Source organism: Protopterus annectens, chromosome 3.part0, assembly GCF_019279795.1.
Source record: "Protopterus annectens isolate FY-2018-M chromosome 3.part0, PAN1.0, whole genome shotgun sequence".
NCBI lineage: Eukaryota > Metazoa > Chordata > Ceratodontiformes > Protopteridae > Protopterus > Protopterus annectens.
The window spans coordinates 1130549372-1130568420 of record NC_056731.1 but is presented as its reverse complement, the minus strand read 5'-3'; the positions used below and the strand labels follow the sequence as shown (position 1 = coordinate 1130568420).

The following is a 19049-nucleotide window of genomic DNA, read 5'->3' as shown; positions in this document are numbered from 1 at the left end:
AACAAAAGATGCACAACAAATGCACTGAGATACAAGGAAGGTCAATGTAAAGCACTGCTGGAATCAACCTCTGTTGTAACTACTTTAACTCTCTCTCAATTAAGATAATAAAAACAAAAACCGTGGGATGTGTGTGTGTGTGTGTGTGTGTGTGTGTGTGTGTGTGTGTGTGTGTGCATAAAAACAAACTCTGACTCAGGTCTGTTAATGTAAAGGAAAAAAGTCTGGACTATGGCCAAAACAATCTGGACTTGATTACAGGCCCAGGCACTGAAACAGCTGGCAAAAGGTGAAACAGAAATAATAAATCAATACTTAATGACTTCTCCCAGGGGAAGGATGAAACAGCACAGCTCCCGGACAGACATTCCTGTGGAAAATCCCCACTGGAGAATACAACTCCCATGGGAGACCTAGCTTCAAGGGCGGGGGGGCAATAAACCTTTAAGAGGTTACAACATTTGAAGAATGAGTAACATGCCCTTGCTCAATGTCATTGCACTCAATATCCTGTTGCATGTTAGCCAGCATGCATCATACAGGTTAAGGCTTAAGTACAAAATCACTGTCCACAAGACAGATAATGGCAACTCTCTCCGTTGTCTTCCCTCATCTCTAAAAGAGAAAAATGGGGAGTAGGGCTCTTGCATTTGGGAGAACAAACTGGTAAAATGAGCAAGTAGAGGGGGGACGCCTGCTGGTTATTGAAAGCAGATAAAAGCAAAGAAAGCAGGAAGGGCAAGAAACAAAATTGGAGGCATCCCATAGAAGTTTTGCTAATGAAATTTGTTCTCTAAAAGATCAAATGATCTGACAGATCTAGCACTGCACCTCAGGTTTCAGCTCTCAGAATGGACACATACATACCTCTCAACCTCTAAGAGCAAAAAAATATGGCCAAAGCCATAAATAATGGGGGACAAAGGCCCAAAACAGGGACAATTTTTAAATATTGTTTTTATAAACTTAAAAAGTTGACAGAATAAAAGGTTTTCTGTTAGCATGAATTTTCTGAAGGGTGTGAAGTCTAAAACTCAAATGTCTGTCATTATTTTCTGACTTCCATCCTCAATGATTTGTCAATCATTAGTCAGAACACCAAGAATTTATGAGTAACAGACCAAAAATATGAGGAAAATATCTAGACATTCTGCAAAATCTATGCAGTTGAGACGTACATACTAGGCAGTCACCAACTGTGCAGTTCAGGGTACCATTGGGGAGCTTAGCCCAAATTCCCAGTTGCACCCAAGCACTGTTTGGTCAAGTGACTTGCTAAAGGACATACAGTAGACTGATGGAATCAAACCCTGCACCAGACACACGATTAAGCTGGAAGGCTATGAACTCTTTATTAAAAAAGTGGAGTCAAGACAATGATACCTTCTGTGGTTGAAAAAAAGGTAAGTGATGACCTGATACTGGATTGCTAAATTCTATAAAATGAAAACTCCATTCAAAAAATCATAATGGAAGAAAATAAGTAGTGAATATTCTAAAATGCATACAAGGTCAAATTTCAAAAATTCTCCAGAGCAGCACACCAGAAGTCAAAACTATTAAAAGTTTTAAAAGAAACACGTTAACTAGACTGCCATCATATATGCATACCCCCACCCCCATATACTCATTGTATTGTCAAACTCTGTAATAACCATCTAGCAAAATGCTTCAAGTTTTGAACAGTCTATGGGGAAATGGGCAGAAAGAGATCCAAACTCTCAACCAGGATTGAGGCAATGTCAGTTCTGATTCAAATAAAACATTACGATTTTTTTCTTTCTGCCTTTTGTGGGTTTATTAACATAATAACTCTCCTCGAAAGTATTCGTTTGTAACACTGTACGCTTAAAATTTCACACTGCAGTTCAAAAGAACCCTATAAATCGGAAACAAATAAAACTAATCAGGACCTTCAAGAACGTACATTTGTCATCAACACAAGTCAAACACTTCATATAAAAAACTAACTGCAGTCCTTTAAAAACTATTTAAAACGCCTACACCTGACTCTACAGCGTTGTCAAAAATAAAAACATGGTCTTGCTTTATGCTTCAATTACAAATAATGTGCATAACGTGAAGTCTGCACAAACACAGAAATGTAATGTAAATACGGGTTACAGCTCACCTTATTTACAACATAACAATTCAAGTAGACAATACAGAAGAAGAAACCCAGTACGGGTCTCTTTAAAAGCATTTGTTATACCATCAAACAGAACACTGACTCGTTATTTTATTAAATCTACGCGCGATACTCTCTGTACTATACAGGAACGATAGTGGTGGAAAATCTGCCTTAACAAGAGAAGACACGTTTGCCAGTATACTGTCCAATCAGATCCTGTTCACAACCCGGAAGAAGCAAATGTTTACATCATTATGCGTCACATAGTCATATTTTACTACGGTAGTGGAAGAATGAGCAATGGTAATTAATTACTGCATTTATGAAAATGGTTGTATTAAATTACGTTGGACTTGTTGGGAAAAGTAGACAGTTTTTTTCGGCTTATTTTACGAATTTCTATTAATTAGATGGCATTGAGTGAATATCAACATGTTTTACAAGTTATATTATGCAGCATAAATTTTACATAACTCGTTTCTAGGTTCTAATGAATTCACTTATTCTCGTTAGTGACTTAACATTTGTTCATTGTGCGCTACTGACTTCATCCTCTTCCGGATTGCGAAAGGAGTTGGAGAGAAGCCTGTCGTGACATTCATAGAGTGTAAGGCAAAGAGCTAATGCTGGTTGTGGAAGGAAACCGAGAACTGAAAAATTTGGTAGAAATTGTGATGGATTATAGAAGCGAATGCTAAGAATCAGATTAAATAGAAAGGCCAGGACGCGCAGTATATAACGTTACCCTTTCACTTTTACTGGCGTCAAAGTGATTACGCCTTCTTAAGGGAAAATGCAGTATACATACACACACACACAGGGCCGGATTCACGAAGGCTTGCACGGAGTCTAAGAGTAGTGTAAGACTCCATGCAGCCTTCGCGATCCAGGAACAGCCCAAAGTCCGTGTAAGAGTCAAGCTAAAACGGCCCTTGCACGGAGTGGGCGTGGATAAGCTAATCACCTCAGTTGCAGCCAAATAGCATGCAAATGAGGATGATTAGCGATCCAGGAAGCCCAGAACAGCCCGTGTAAGAGCTGTTTTAGCTGCAGAAATGTACTCAGTTGACAACTGAGTACGTTTCTGCAAAAACTGCAATGGAGCCATGTCAGCTCCAAATAAATGGTGCATATGTGTCAGGCAGCATGCCAGTGGCCAAATATGTGGCCATTGGCAAGGTAACCTGATGCAAATATATGAAAAATATAAAAAAAATTTTCGGCGATTGCCGATGTTTAAACCCAGCGCAGCCCCGCGCAAACGGGCTGCGCTGCATAGAACATAAAAACGAAGGTTTTAAACCCACAAATGTGGGTGTTATGCAATACATGGAATGTCAATGCAGGGACCAGCAGACCAAAACCAACATGGCACACCGTGTAGTGGTTGCTAAGGGGGGAAGCTGAGTCTAAGAGATGTAACTAAGCATCAGTAGGCAATCTGATGCAAATGAGTGTAAGGATACTGAATTCCACTGTCACATAGCAAATGAGCACATTCTGAGTAGTGTAAGAGTTACAGAAGGGGGAGGAACAGAGTAGGAGATAGGTGACATCACAGGGGGGAATGGTAGAAAGAAATGCAGTTCATTGGAGGTTAGAGTTACATGACAGATGTCAGACAGATATCATGGAAAGAGGTGTGCCACTAAGTAAGCATGAGAAAGTCAAGAAATGGAAGGTGTACACTGTTGCCTACACCAAAGTTTCTTGCTGGATGTGTATGCGCACGTGTGCGAGCCACGAAGCGCGAGCAAGGCAGTGTGCGCGCGTGTAAGGCAGACTGAGCATGTGCGAGCGTGTTGGGAGATGTTTAACACCGTTTGCGCGGGCGTGCACGCGTTTTAAACCGAATAAGCAGATTCTGAACTGTGTAAGTATGTGTGCGCGCGTGTAAGCCACTGTGAGCGTGTTTCTGCTGGTTTGCACACGGCACCTCCCTGAGGAAACAGAAAGGAAAAAGGAAGCAACAGATGTAGTAGGAAGTTAGCAGGGAATACTGCTGGAGCTAGCAGGTGAAAACAATTAGATGCAGGCAATTACACAGGCAGAATAGTAGCCCAGCCCAGCACTTAAAACTCTGCAAACAGCAGTGCAGAATGTTTCTCTCAAGAGACACTGCAAGACAGGAGTAAGCTAATAGAAGTGAAAACTGAAAAGCTTCACTCAGAGCAGAAATGTTAGGGGCTGCCATAGCTGTCATAATGAGACATAGGCGACTTGCTGAGGGTGGTGACAATGCAGATGGTGCCAGACAACCCACAGTGAGGAGACGGAGAAGAGTGTACAGGCCCAGGGTCACCTACCACGGGTTACATGAGCTGGAGATAGTAGAGCGCTATAGAGTAGACAGAGACCTCCTGCAGCAAATAGTGGAGCTGTGCAGGCCACGCCTCACACACAGAACCAACAGAGGGGAACCCATCCCAGTGGAAACCAAGGTATGTGTTGGCCTAAGAATACTAGCAACAGGTACCTTCCAGAGACCAACTGGTGATATGATGGGGATATCACAGGCATCAGCCTCCAGGGTACTGCACCAGTTCCTGGATGCCATGTCAGCACATGTCGGTGATCATGTATATTTCCCCAATGCCCGTGAGGTATTGGCCAGCAATATCGTCTCTTCCAGCAAATAGCGGAATACCCTGAGGTACTGGGTGCAATAGACTGCACGCATACGCATCAAAGCACCAGCCGGTGAGCGGGATAGGGCATACATCAACCGCAAGGGCTTCCCCTCCATCAACTGCCAGGTCGTGTGTGATGCCCAGGGCATAATAATGAATGTGTGTGCTGGCTGTCCTGGGAGCTACCACGATTCCCACATCTGGCATTTGACACAGCTGTACCAGACATTTGCCAATGGGGACATCCCGCACGGACACCTAGTGGGGGATGCAGGTTATGCACTGGAGCCGTGGCTGATGACACCCATCAGAAACGCACACACACCTGAACAGGAATGCCATAATGAGGCACACGCACAAACACGTAATGTAATAGAGCGTGTGTTTGGGCTGCTCAAGTCACGGCTCCGGTGTCTGGACACATCTGGTGGAGCCTTGCAGTACACACCAACTACATGTACCCAAATTGTCATGGTATGTGCTATGCTACATAATATGATCTTGTGAAAACAGCTGCAGCAGGACCAGCATAAGGCCGGGCCAAACCGCCCCCCACCATTGCCAAGGCCATCACAGGCAGAGCGTGACTCGGAGGAGGAACAACCTGAGCCTGCCCCAGTAGGCAGAAGGAGGCGTGCCCAGTATGCCCTGGCCTTGGCAAAGAGGCAACGCATAGCACATACACTGGCTCAGTAGGAACCCTGGGAATGATACCCCTCTCTGACTCACTCATATAGTAACAGGGATGCCTAACATGACACAACCTGCTCTCAAACATGTACAGGGAAGTGTAATATGCGCATCCGACAGAGACAGCCCTGCAGCACCACCTGAGGCATGAATGCTATGTGTTAAGTAATGTAACACCATGTACTATATGCACACCTGAGGACCCTGACTAATATCCTACCCTCACCAAGCATCATGCCACAACATGACAATGAGATGATCAACTGCAACAATTGACTGAAGTATCGCAGTTAGTCAAAGGGGATCCAATGTGTGCCAGTCTGGGATGACATGCTGAGCATGACATGATGCACCACCTGCTAGGATGGCGTGCACCTATCAGTGCAGGCCGTATGGATACTGGCAAAGGCTGTTGTCACCCACAGTGTGCCCTGAATAGGTAAGGCTCAAAACACAAACCTATCTCCATAGGTATCAGAAGGGATAAGAATAAGATAAGGGATAAGTTGAAACAGCAAGATGCATGCAGTCTAAACTCACCCAGTATGGAGAATGTTGATATCTGCGCTGTAAGAGAAAACTGAGGCAAGGCTCACAACAGCACCCTAACACTACCAGGTTACACCTCATACTGTGCTGTACAGCCTCAAAACTTGGAACAAGCTACAAAAGGAGGGTGACTAGCAAGAATTGTCAAGGATAACCACACCCCCATGTCGGTACCACAACAAAAAGCAGCATGGACTAGCCATGCTCAAGTAACAGTGGCTAAAACTGCCCCCCAGTTTATAGCCTGCTACAGACTACTGTCCCAACACCAGGAACTGCATGCTGGAATACATGAATATATCAAGTCCTCCAAACCACATTATATTGGGTGACTGCAAATACCCAGACATAGACTGGGAGCATTATACTAGCTCCAACAGTGTAGGACAAAAGTTCATAGAATCCATAAACCAAAAGGCCCAGGAACAACGTACCACTCCCACAAGAGGGGTAAGCATACTGGATGTGATAATCAGCAACATGGGTACTGGATGGCAAGATGAGAAGTGTATTGCTCACTGGTAAAACCAGACCATAGAGTAATCACACTGGATATCCAAATCCTGACCACAGTCCCTGGCCAGAAAACCACAGTGGAAAACATGTGTTAAGCAATATTTGCACTCCTCCAAACTGATGTGGAATCCATTAAAGGTCCCGTGCAGGTGCAAAATATGGGCCACACCTCAGAACCTGTAATACAGCCATTCCTTGAACACTGCCAGGAATGCTTGGATTATGCAGTCCTAAATTAAAACAAGACACAATGCCATACACGCAGAAATCTGGCATGGTGGAAACCAGCCATAACCAAACCATGCAAGAGAATGAGGAAGCTACTACATGATAGAGCAAACATAAACAATGAAGTAATCACTGATCAGTAGTATGGCAGTAAAATCTATCCACACATACAATCCACTAAGGCCAGCCACAACAAGTGGAATCTGTGAATCCTGAGGCAATGTTACACCTGCCCCAAGTACACAGACAACCCCCAACTCCACCCAAGAAATACAAATATATGTGAGAGATGCAACCATCTATCCAAACTGGAGGCTGAGCTCCCTCAACTCAGTACTCCCAAAACAAGTCAGGAGGAGAAGGTAACCACACACACCACAAACACAGTCCCACATAGACCTATTACAACTGCAAATCAAACACATAAACACAGAAAAACATTCCCGGAGGCACAAATTACAAACACAGCACACCAACAGAGGCCTCTAAAGCAGACACCCAATCAAACAACCTCCAAACATAGCACATGCAACACATAGTACACAAAGCTGGTGTGCCAAACAGTCACAGGCCAGAAGGAGAAACAACATGCCTGATACAGTTGTAATAGGTGACTCCATAGTCAGACACACTGCTGTCCCGCACACCAGACTGAACAAGGGAAAGGGTACAGTAAGCTGCCTGTAGGCTGCCACAATATGCCACATAACAGAAGTATGTAGGTCACTCCAAAGCAAGTATAAATATGATGCAGTCATAGTCCATGCTGGTGTGAATGACCTGAGATGTACCGCCCTAGACTACATGAAAAGAGACATAGATGAGCTATCTGATTATGTAGTCCAGGCCGGTATGACACTCACCGTTTGCAGCATCCTACCCTTACCAAGAATAATGCCACAGTACAAACACGGAATGATCAGTCATAGCAAGTGGCACACTTACTGGTGTCATTCCAAGGGGATCCAATGTCTGTCTGCTTGGGATGTCATGCTTGACAAGCCACGCAGCTGTTCTTGGGATGGCCTGCACCTGTTACCCCTGGGCGTCTGAATATTGGATAAGGCCTTTGCCACCTCCATAGAGCCTTTTGTAGGTAAGGCTGAAAAGACTGACCCACCACCCTAGAAAACATAAGTGGGAAGAAACATAAGGGAAATGCTGACCAATGCCAGATGTGTACACCCCAATATGCATGCTCCGAGGCCATCCCCAGTATGGAGAACATCGATGTCTGTGCAGTGACAGAAACCTGCTGCAAGCCTCCTGACAGCACACCAGCACTACCAGGTTATACCACGTATCATGTGTCATGGCCCCAAAACCTGGAACAAAACATAAAAGGGGGGTGAGTATCCATAGTCAGCACAGACACCCATACGTCCAGGTAACTGACAATGCACAAGGCATTGGAGTTCACCCATGTGCAACTAACTGTAGGCAAGACTGCTGTACAGTCTGTAGCATGCTACAGACCGCACTCTCACACACAATAACCCCACCCAGCCATCCTGAAGACACTGGACAATATGAATGTCCCACCAAGTACCAAACAAGGTACAACAAATTACCACATAGGTGGTAAACCATTATGTATGGAAGGAGTAACCAGGGACCTAGGGACACAAGTGGACAGTAACCTGTTATGTGACACCCACATTGCCAATGTGGCTAGGAAGACTGTCTACATTTGACACCGTATCAGGAAAGGATTCACATCTACGTCAACAGAGGTCATTGTGCCCCTATACTTTTCTCTAATCACACCCATAATCTAGTACAATGCCTCATATGGGATGTACCTTACCTGACACCTGCAGCAGTTAGAAAGACCTCAAAGGTACCTCACCAAGAGGATAAAGGGTCTCAAATATATGTCATATGCTGCCTGGCTGTAGACACCCCAGCTGAATGCAGTCACATACTGCCTACACAGAGGCATTGCATGCCTGTTGTAGGAGGCCATGCCCAACACAGGAGTAATGGACATGCTCCACCCCAGAAAACTCAAATCCATCGGAGCTGTGAGAGTGAGAGATGTCAACCTCAACAAATAATGAAATAGGATGTGCTGGTGGGACAGATACATAATCCAGAGGCTCCCCACACCCTGGACCAGAATCCCACTCCATGTTAGGCAGAGCCCCTCACTGACACTCTTCAACAGGAATCTTGCCAAGTGGATGGATGATTGTAGAGTTACACTGGGGTCTTCACTGTGTCATGTCCAGACAGAGGCACAGCAAAGCAAATCATAAATGGCCATAATATTCACATAGCAAGGGGTGGCAAAAGCCACACACACTCTGGCTAGGCTAACAAATGCCCTAGGGTGGATAGCCTAGTATGAACCTATGAACCCATGAAGATACAAATTGTACAGGACACTAAGGATAATCCCAAGGCTTTCACAACTGATGGTAGGAACCATGTTGGGAATTCACAGATATGCCCTGAATCACACAAATATCACAAACACACACACATATTGCCAACATACATCCTGACAGGTGCAGTGCAAATCCCCGAATGCAGAATATCTATCCCAGCAGACTGCTGGCCCCCTGACATTGCAGATGCTGAGGTAACAGCCAACATGTAATTTGCTGTGAAGGAAAGGTTAGTTTGCTGTTATTTTTTGTATTTCTGTATTGCCTTTCTATATTTTGAATACTGTAGTTTGTTTTCTTTACCTTGTGTTTGCTTGCATTCTGTTTTAACAGCATATTAAAACTTCAAAAGAGACCACAGCTCTCTCTGTTCTGAGTCAGGCAGAATACCACTGTCTTTCTAGTTGCCCGCCTCTTATGTTAATCTGACCATATATCTCATTTCTCTCTACTTTCACTGGCTTATGTGAGTAATCACAAAACCATCACTTTTGAAATCCCACCCTTCAATTATTTAAATTTATTGGCCATCCTACAGTATTTCATAGTACCAAAATACAAAAGTAACCACCCCTTTCAGTCCATCTTGCTGTTTTAAAAATAGTAACTCTCCACTAAACCTTAACTTTTTAAACAGGTAAAACTCAAGTTACCTACTTTCATATCTAACTTCTCTAGTGCACACTGCAGAGTGCATTCTTTTCAATCTTACCTTTAAGCATCCCTGTTACTAACACTTTCTCTAATACCTAAAAAGATCATCTCTACTTGACTCCAAGTAGACTTTTCTCTATCTGTTAAACCTAGCACTTGCTCCTACAGTACTTATTACCTTGATATGGCACTCTTATAGATAGCACCCCAAAAGGCAAACCCCATTTCTCAGTCACCCACGTCCCCGGAATCTCTTTTAAAGTTTTTGTCTAGTCCTTCTAGCATGTCGAGGCATCAGTTGCTAGTGTCCTCTCCTGCTCAGCTGGTGAACCTGGGAATATTGAGGCAATGTTACAATTGCCTCATGTACACAGACAACCCTCTCCTCCTCCCACAAAACACAAATACATGCGAGATGCAACTATATGGCCAAACTGGAGGCTGAGCTCTCTCAACATAGGACTGGCAAGACCAGTCAGGAGGAGAAGGTTACCACACACACTATAGACCCAGTCTCACATAGTACCATCACAACCTCAAATCATACACATAAACACACAAAGACATACTCGGCGGCTCTGATCAAAAATCTACCAAAACAGCAGAGGCCACCAAAGCAGACACCCAAACAACCACCACCTCAGAACACAACACCTGCAACACATAGACCTCACAGTCAGAGTGTCAAACAGTCACAGTCCTTAAGGCCAAACACAATGCCAGACACACTAGTCATTGGTGACTCCATAGTCAGACACACTGACGTCCCGCCACCAGACTGAGTAAGGAGAAGGTCACAGTAAGCTGCCTGTCGGGCGCTAGAATCCGCCACATAACGCAAGCACTCAGGTCTCTCAACAGCAGGTACAAATACAACTCAGTCATTGTCCACGCTGGTGTAAACGACCTGAGACGTACCTCCTGGACTACATGAAAAGAGACATTGAGGAGCTCTCTGATTATGTAGCCCAGGCAGGTATGACCCTGACCTTGAGCAGTATCCTACCTTCACCAAGAATGATGCCACAATACAGAGATAAGATGATCAGCTTTAACAATTGGCTTAAACTCTGGTGTCATTCAAAGGGGATCCAATGTCTGTCTGCCTGGGATGATATGCTGGACAAGCCACGCTGCTTCGCAAGGGACGGCTTGCACCTGTCACCCTGGGATTCGGATATTGGCAAAGGCTCTTGCCACCCCATAGTGCCTTTTTAGGCAAGGCTCAAATTCTAAACCTACCACCCTAGAACACAAAAAGGAAAAAACTAAGGGTAATGCTGCTCAATGCCAGAAGTCTAAATCTCAAAATGCACTCGAGGCCCTTCTCAGTATGGAGAACATCGATGTCTGTGCAGTGACAGAAACCTGGTTCAAGGCTCCTGAGAGCACCCCAGCACTATCAGGTTTTACCTCTTATCATGCGTTCCGCCCCAAAATCCGGACAATACCAAGAAAGGAGGGGTATCCATATTCATCAAGGACACCCACACCTCAAGACTGGTGGCAATGCACGATGCATCGGAGACCATCCAGGTGCAATTAACCATAGGCAAGACTGCTCTGCAAATTGTAGCATGTTACAGGCCACCCTCACAAACTCAGGAACCTCACATGGCCTTCCTGAAAACACTAGAGGGATAAATGTATCACCAAACACCATCATACTAGGTGACTTCAATTACCCTAATATAGACTGGGAACACTACTCAAGCCCAAACACCCTAGCCCAAAAGTTCCTGGAATTCATAAACTCAAATGCCATGGAACAACTAGTCACCATCCCCACAAGAGGAGAAAACATACTTGATCTCATCATCACGAACATGGGAGCACAATGTTCAACACCGAAGTATACCCTCACTGGTGAGATCAGATCACAAACTAATCTCGCTGGAGGTCCTCATCCCACCCCCACCTGAAATAAAAAGACCACAGTAAAGAACTTCTCGAAAGCCGACTTCACACTTCTAAAGACTAGTGTGGTCTCCTTTAAGGCCCCGAGCTGGCGGAAAACAGTACTCAAGCCGCTGAATCACTTACAAATGCCTTCTACCAGCACCTGCAGGACTGCATGGATAAGGCAATCCCAAGCAAAACAAAGACTCTTTGTACCAAAGGCAAGCGTCCAGTCTGGTGGACCCCAGCCATAAACAAACTCTACAACAAAAGGAGGAAGCTACTACAAGATAGAGTAAAATCCTTAAAAGGTAAGACACCCTTGATCACTATAAGTAAAAACTAAGAGCTCTCATAAAATCATCCAAAGCAAATTTTGAGAGAAAAATAGCTAAAGACTCAAAAGACAATCATAAGGCCTTCTTTAGCTATGTTAGAAACCTGGGAGGAAACTCCCAGATATGCTCAGAACTAGTTCAAAATGATGTGAAGATTACTGATCCTACAGACATTGCCAACATACTGGCTGACAGGTTCAGTGCAAACTTCTCCCCTCCCCCAAAAGGAGAGATATCTATACCAAGCGATTGCAGCCCCCAAACATCTCCAACGCCCAAGTGAGAACTGCTCTCTCCAAAGCAAAACACAGCATCCATGGGACCTGATGGTGTCCCGGCTGTGTGCTCCACGAACTCAACGAGGAATTAAACCCACAGCTAGGACAGCTGTTTAATCATAGTCTTACCTCTGGATACGCACCCAGGAGTGGCGCACTGCAACTGTGGTCCCACTTCACAAAGGCGGTGCCTCCACCGACCCTGGAAATTACCGCCCATTAGCTTGACAAGCCTTATCTGCAAAGCCATGGAGAGGATCATAATGGACCTCATAAATAAAGACATAGGGAATTTGCAGACTTTGGATCCATCCCAGTTTGGCTTTGTCAAAGGCAGATCATGCCTTCTAAACTTGGTTGCCTTTTTCAAACAGTCACCAAAGCCATTGATGAGGGAAAGGCAGTCCATACAGCCTACCTCGATCTGGCGAAGGCCTTCGATACAATACCCCACTCGGGTATCATTGAAAAACTCATCAGCTTAAATGTTAACCCATACATCACAAGATGGGTTGCAAACTGGCTGACTGACAGAACCCACAGGGTCAGAGTTGCTGGCGCCATGTCAGACTCAAAGCCTGTCACAAGTGGTGTACCACAGGGCTCAGTCCTGGGCCCACTCTTGTTTGGCATCTACTTTTCCAAGTACAAGCAAACACAGGAGGGTTATGGCTGACAAAGTTTGCAGATGACTGCAAACTGGCCATAGTAGAAAACACATCTGACACAGATATCCTTCAGAAGGGTCTCACAGAAACGGATAACTGGTGCCAGAGCCATGGCCTAAAGTTAAATGCCAAAAATGCATAGTCATACCCTTGGGAAAAACAAGGTTACCCCTAGCTACCAAATAGGTGGCAATCCACTGAGCACAGAAGTAGTTATCAGGGACCTGGGGACCCAGGTTGATAGTAGTCTGTCATTTGACACCCATGTAGCTAAAGTAGTTAGGAAGACCTTCTACATTGCCCACCTTATCATGAAGGGATTCTCATCTAGATCAAGGGAGGTCATAGTCTCCCTATACTCATCACTCATCAGACCAATGATTGAGTACAATGCCCCATTCGGAATGTATCTGACCCGACACTTGCAGCAGCTGGAGAGGCCACAAAAGTTCCTCACCAAAAGGATAAAGGGTCTCAAACATCTGTCCTATGCTGCCCGACTGAAAGAACTCCAGCTCTATTCAGTCGCCACCGCTTGCTCAGAGGTGACCTTTGCCTAACATACAAGGCCATGTCAGACCCAGATTTGATGAATATGCTTCACCTCAAAAATCTAGATCTGTCAGAGCCACAAGGCGGAGACTTAAACCTCGACACGGCTATTAATAGGACGTGCTGGAGGGATAGATTCATCACCCAAAGACTCCCTATGCTGTGGAATAAAATCCCGGTATTTGTGAGGCAGAGCACCTCGCTGGCCTTGTTCAAGAGAAATCTTGACCAATGGATGGGAGATCGCAGATATACCCCAGGGATTACCTCAGTGTCACTGCTCGACAGAGGCACAGCAAAATAATGGGTATAGTTCCCCATACTAAAGGGGTGGCGTAAGCCACAAAACTATGGGCTAGGCTTGTAAATGCCCTCGGGCAGATAGCCTAGTATGAACCTATGAACCTATGAACATCTACAAAGCAAAACACACAGCAGCAATGGTATGAGATGGTGTCCTGGGCTTAGTGCAACTTGGACTCCAAGATGACTGGAATGCCAAACCACACTACTGCTCAATGTCAGCCTTACCACAGAATATGTACCCAAAGAGCAGTGTACAACAGTGGTCCTTCTGAACAAAGGTGTTGCCGGAATGGATACTGAAAACTACTACCCCAGAATCCTGAGAAGCTCGGTTTGCACAGCTATGGAAAGGATCAGTATGTACCACAGACATAAAGATATTGGGGACCTACTGACACCGGACCCAACCCAGTGTGGCTTTCTCAAGTGCAGATCCTGCCCCTAAACATGTTTGACTCAAATGAAACAGTCATCAAGGTCATTGATGAGGGCAATGTGGTCCACACAGTGTAGCTGGACCTTGCAAAGGCTTCTATACAATACCCTACGTATTCATTATAGATAGGCTCACCAGCTTAAATATAAACCCACATGTCAGTAGGGGTTGCAAACCAGACCAAGGACAGAACAGACATGGTCAGACATGCTGCAGCCATGTCAGACCACAAACCAGATATAACTGGCATCCCACAAGGCTTTGTCCTGGGATCTCCCTTGTCTGGTATATATGTCCCATAGGTACAGGCAAACATGGAAGGACTGTGTCGAACATGTTTGCAGAGGACTACAAACTGCTCACCACATATGATCCACCAGCTGACACAAGCATCCCACAAAAGGGCCACATAGAAACAGACAACTGGTGCCATAGCCATGTCAGCAAGCTAATTGCAGAAACATGTATAGTCAACCCCCGTGGATATACAGTAAGTGCCCACCAATTACCACATAGGTGTTAACCCATTATGTAGTTAACATGTAATGAGCGACCTGGGGACACAAGGTGATAGATATCCTGCATTGGACAAACATGTGCTGTAGTGTTTACAGAAACATACCATATACCCACTTAATCATGAAGGCTGTCAGATCTAGATAAGGGGAGGTCATTGTGGCTCTACAGTCATCCTTCATCAGCGGTACAATTGACTACAATAGCCCCTGTGGGATGTACCTCAGCAGACACCTCCATCAACTGTAAAGTCCCCAACAGTACCTCATCAGGAGTATCAAAGAGCTTGCACAGATGCCATGTGTTGCCTGTGTTGCTGGCATCAATAAACATGCTGCACCTTGTACAATCTGAATGGCAGTGAGCTATGCACATGAGAGACCTGAACCCCAGCACTGACTTACATAGGACAAGCTGTACTTCGTGATCCATAACACAGAAGCCACCCCCACCCATGAGTGAGCCCCCAGCACAGGCTACCCATAGAGTCACTTATCAATCTTCCTCAATAGGAATCCTGATGAGTGGATGGGAGATGGTAGACTTATCCTGGGTATCACTGACATGTCACAGGTAGACAGAGACACAGTATACTAACCATGACATATGTCATGGCAAACTCCACTTACAATGTGTGTTGAAGGACAAACACACTCTCCAACTAGCATTAGACATGGACTAGGGCACATCGCTAGTGTTTGCAAATGTACACCTATGTTGTGGAATACACTACTAATGTTGGACAAGCCTGGTCTAAGTAGTTCATATCTGAACAGAATGCAACATGGTCAGATGTACACAACTGGCCCCTAACCAGGCTGTTGTGCCCACTATCGAAATGTAAAGCAGTGATACCAGTAAAGCCCAGGATACTGTCCACCACAGTCAAAGTACTACCAGTACACTATACAGTACTACAGTGTTAGGTCAGTGTGAAAGGATGTTGACAACTGTATGCAAAGTATCCCATGCAAACACTGCAGGCACAGTATAATCCTGTTGTGTTCACACACAAAGCAGTTGTACAGTAACTACACAACATGACACACAACCATAAACGGGTGATATTTGTTGAAGTTCACATTCATCCACAAATGTGTTGGGCTGCAGAGTCCAACATATGGAATGCTCACACTGGGCATGCTCACACACTTTGATAAATGAGACATATGTCAGACAACATGCCATGGGAAGGCTGAACTGGGCATGCCCACACACTTAGGCCAAATCTCGGTTTAGCAGTTGGACACACATATCTGGTATTTTTATGTGTTATTCCGGAAACCAACCACATTACAGCAGTCTGCCCAGTGCACACAGTTAAATGACTACAGAGACATACGTGATATAGTGGATCCCTCCCATATGCAAACAACTTCCACAGATGCACAAGTTGTTCATACAAACAGGGAATGCTATGGCAATAAAGATGTGCAAACAGTCTATCAGCAACAAATAATGTGCATTTGACAATTAAACATATGGGTGTAGAGGTCAACACTAGGCTGTTTGCTCTAGGGAATGACAGCTTAGCCAGAGTGTGTTTGGTGTCTGCCTCCCCACAGGATGCACATTCCCCTTTCTAAACACAGATGATGTCAGCACCCTATAAGTACAGCAGGAGAAAATAAACTTCCCAGTAATCCGAATAGCGCGCTCTGCTAATGCGTCCGTCTCAAGTGTCATAACATAGTTAGGTAGGGGTTTCAAATGCTCAGTGTGTGTGTGTTTGTGTGTGTGTGAGTGGGCTTGGTGTGTGTGTAAGTCTGTGGGAGAGAAATGTCCCTTTTGGCAACTAGGAAAACACACTACAGGATGCACATTCCCTTTCTAAACACCGATGATGTCAGCACCCTATAAGTACAGCAGGAGAAAAGAAACCTCCCATTAATGCGAATAGCGTGCTCTGCTAATGCGTCCATCTCAAGTGTCATAACATAGTTAAGTAGGGGTTTGAATCCTGCGAATGGCAAGTGTGTGTGTGTTTGTCTGAGGGGGGTTAGTGTGAGTGAAATGTCCCTTTTGGCAACTAGGAAAACACACTACAGGATACACATTCCCTTTCTAAACACTGATGATGTCAGCACCCTATAAGTACAGCAGGAGAAAAGAAACCTCCTAGTAATGCGAATAGCGTGCTCTGCTAATGTGTCCGTTTCAAGTGGCATAACATAGTTAGATAGGGGTTTGAATCCTGCGAATGGCAAGTGTGTGTGTCTGTCTGAGGGGCGTTAGTGTGTGTGAGGGAAATGTCCCTTTTGGCAACTAGGTGAACAGACTACAGGATGCTCATTCCCCTTTCTAAACACTGATGATGTCAGCACTCTATAAGTATAGCAGGAGAAGGGAAAACTCCCAATAATGCGAATAGCGTGCTCTGCTAATGCGTCCGTCTCAAGTGGCATAACATAGTTAGGTAGGGGTTTGAATCCTGCGAATGACAAGTGTGTGTGTCTATCTGAGTGGGGTTTGGCAATTAGGTGAACAAACTACAGGATGCTCATTCCCTTTTCTAAACACTGATGATGTCAGCACTCTATAAGTATAGCAGGAGAAGGGAAAACTCCCAGTAATGCGAATAGCATGCTCTGCTAATGCATCTATCTCAAGTGTCATAACATAGTCAGATAGGGGTTTGAATCCTGCAATTGGCAAGTGTGTGTTTTTGGCTGAGGGGGGTTAGTGTGTGTGAGGACAATGTCCCTTTTGGCAACTAGGTGAACAGACTACAGGATGCACATTCCCCTTTCTAAACACTGTTCAGCAGAAGGCCATGGCTCTGGCACAAGTTGTCTGTTGTTATGATGCCCCTTTGGAAGATGCTTGTGTCAGCTGGAGAGTCGATTAAGGTGGCCAGTTTGCAGTCATCTGCATATTTGGACAGCCACAGTCCGTCCGTGTTGGCCTGTACCTCCAATAAATATATACCAAACAAAAGAGGTCCCAGGACTGAGCCTTGTGGGACACAACTCGTAACTGGTGTGGGGTCTGGCATGGCTCCAGCAATGCTAGCCATGTGGGTTCTGTCCTTGAGCCACTGTGCAATCCATCTAGTGACATAGGGGCTTATATTTAAGCTGGTGAGCTTCTCTAGAATGCCCAAGTGGGGTATTGTTGTGAAGGCTTTTGCAAGGTCCAGGTAGGCTGTGTGAACCACCTTTCCCTCATCAATGGCCTTGGTGACTGTTTCAAAGAAATCAACCGGGTTAAACCTGGTAGTGCTGGTGTGCTCTCAGTAGCCCTGAACCAGGCATCTGTTACTGCATAGATATCGATGTTTTCCATGCCAAGGAGTGTTTTGGGTGCATGCATCTGGAGGATTAGACTTCTGGCGTTGGGTAGCATTGCTCTTAGTTTCTTATCCCTTGTGATACCTATGAAGGTGGGTTTGTCATTTGAGCCCTGCCTAACATAGGCACTATGGGGGTAGCAAGAACCTTTGCCATTTCTGAAAGCCCAGGGGTGACAGGTGCAGGCCGTCCCTAGCAAAGCAGGTAGTTCAACAGAAGATGAATGTGTGAAGGTGTAGTGCCTGTTGTTAGTTAGCAGTAGCATATATGACTGCTCACGTGGACACATGCCAGGTAAGTCATATGCACTGTGTCACAGGCAATGTACATGTGAACAGGACAAACAGTGACATCCTGTCAAGTGGGACATGGACATACATATAGTAGGCTATGCAGATGGCACTAGGAGTCCACAGAAGCTCTATAACTATGCATTGCAGGTGTGATCAGTATTCCAGGGTAATTGCAAGCAAACATGCATGCAAACAAAGCTACAGTAAACAGGGCTGCATGTAGTCCATTGTACAACAAACAAGCTGTACCAGTTCCAGTAGGTAACACTGCAAATATGCAGGCACTATGCACATATACATGGAAATACACGGGTCAGATGGCTAGGGTCCAGTCTCAGTGCACACAAGTGTACAGACCATGTACTGTCAGGATGTACAATAACTGGATAGAAACCCATGTGCTCATACCTGCAGTAATACACATGTCAAATAACAGACACTGAGCCTTCACTCAGTGGTTCCATACCTAGTAGGATGTATGCTCCCTGGCCTGCCACCACAGTATCCCTGACATATATGGGGACTCTCCCTCCTGTGACAGTTAGTTATGTGTGTTGGGGCTGTCTAGCATGGTATGAGATGTGAGCATACAGTGCTAGGGTGCTCCTGTGTGTCCTGTACCAGTCGTGTAGTACTGCACACATATCAACATCCTCAAACATCTGCATTGCAGAGTCTAGTGTGG

The 19049-nt window shown here is 45.1% G+C and overlaps 1 protein-coding gene across 1 annotated transcript in view; it reads right to left on the bottom strand.

Moving 5' to 3' along the window:
• Positions 1–2372, bottom strand: part of TMEM241 (transmembrane protein 241) — a 453749-nt gene extending 451377 nt beyond the window's left edge. Inside the window, exon 1 of the mRNA XM_044065763.1 lies at positions 2132–2372. Coding sequence (XP_043921698.1) covers positions 2132–2203 — 72 coding nt within the window. The 5' untranslated portion in view covers positions 2204–2372. The remainder of the gene's footprint in view (positions 1–2131) is intronic.
• Between the last annotated feature and the right edge of the window lie 16677 nt (positions 2373–19049).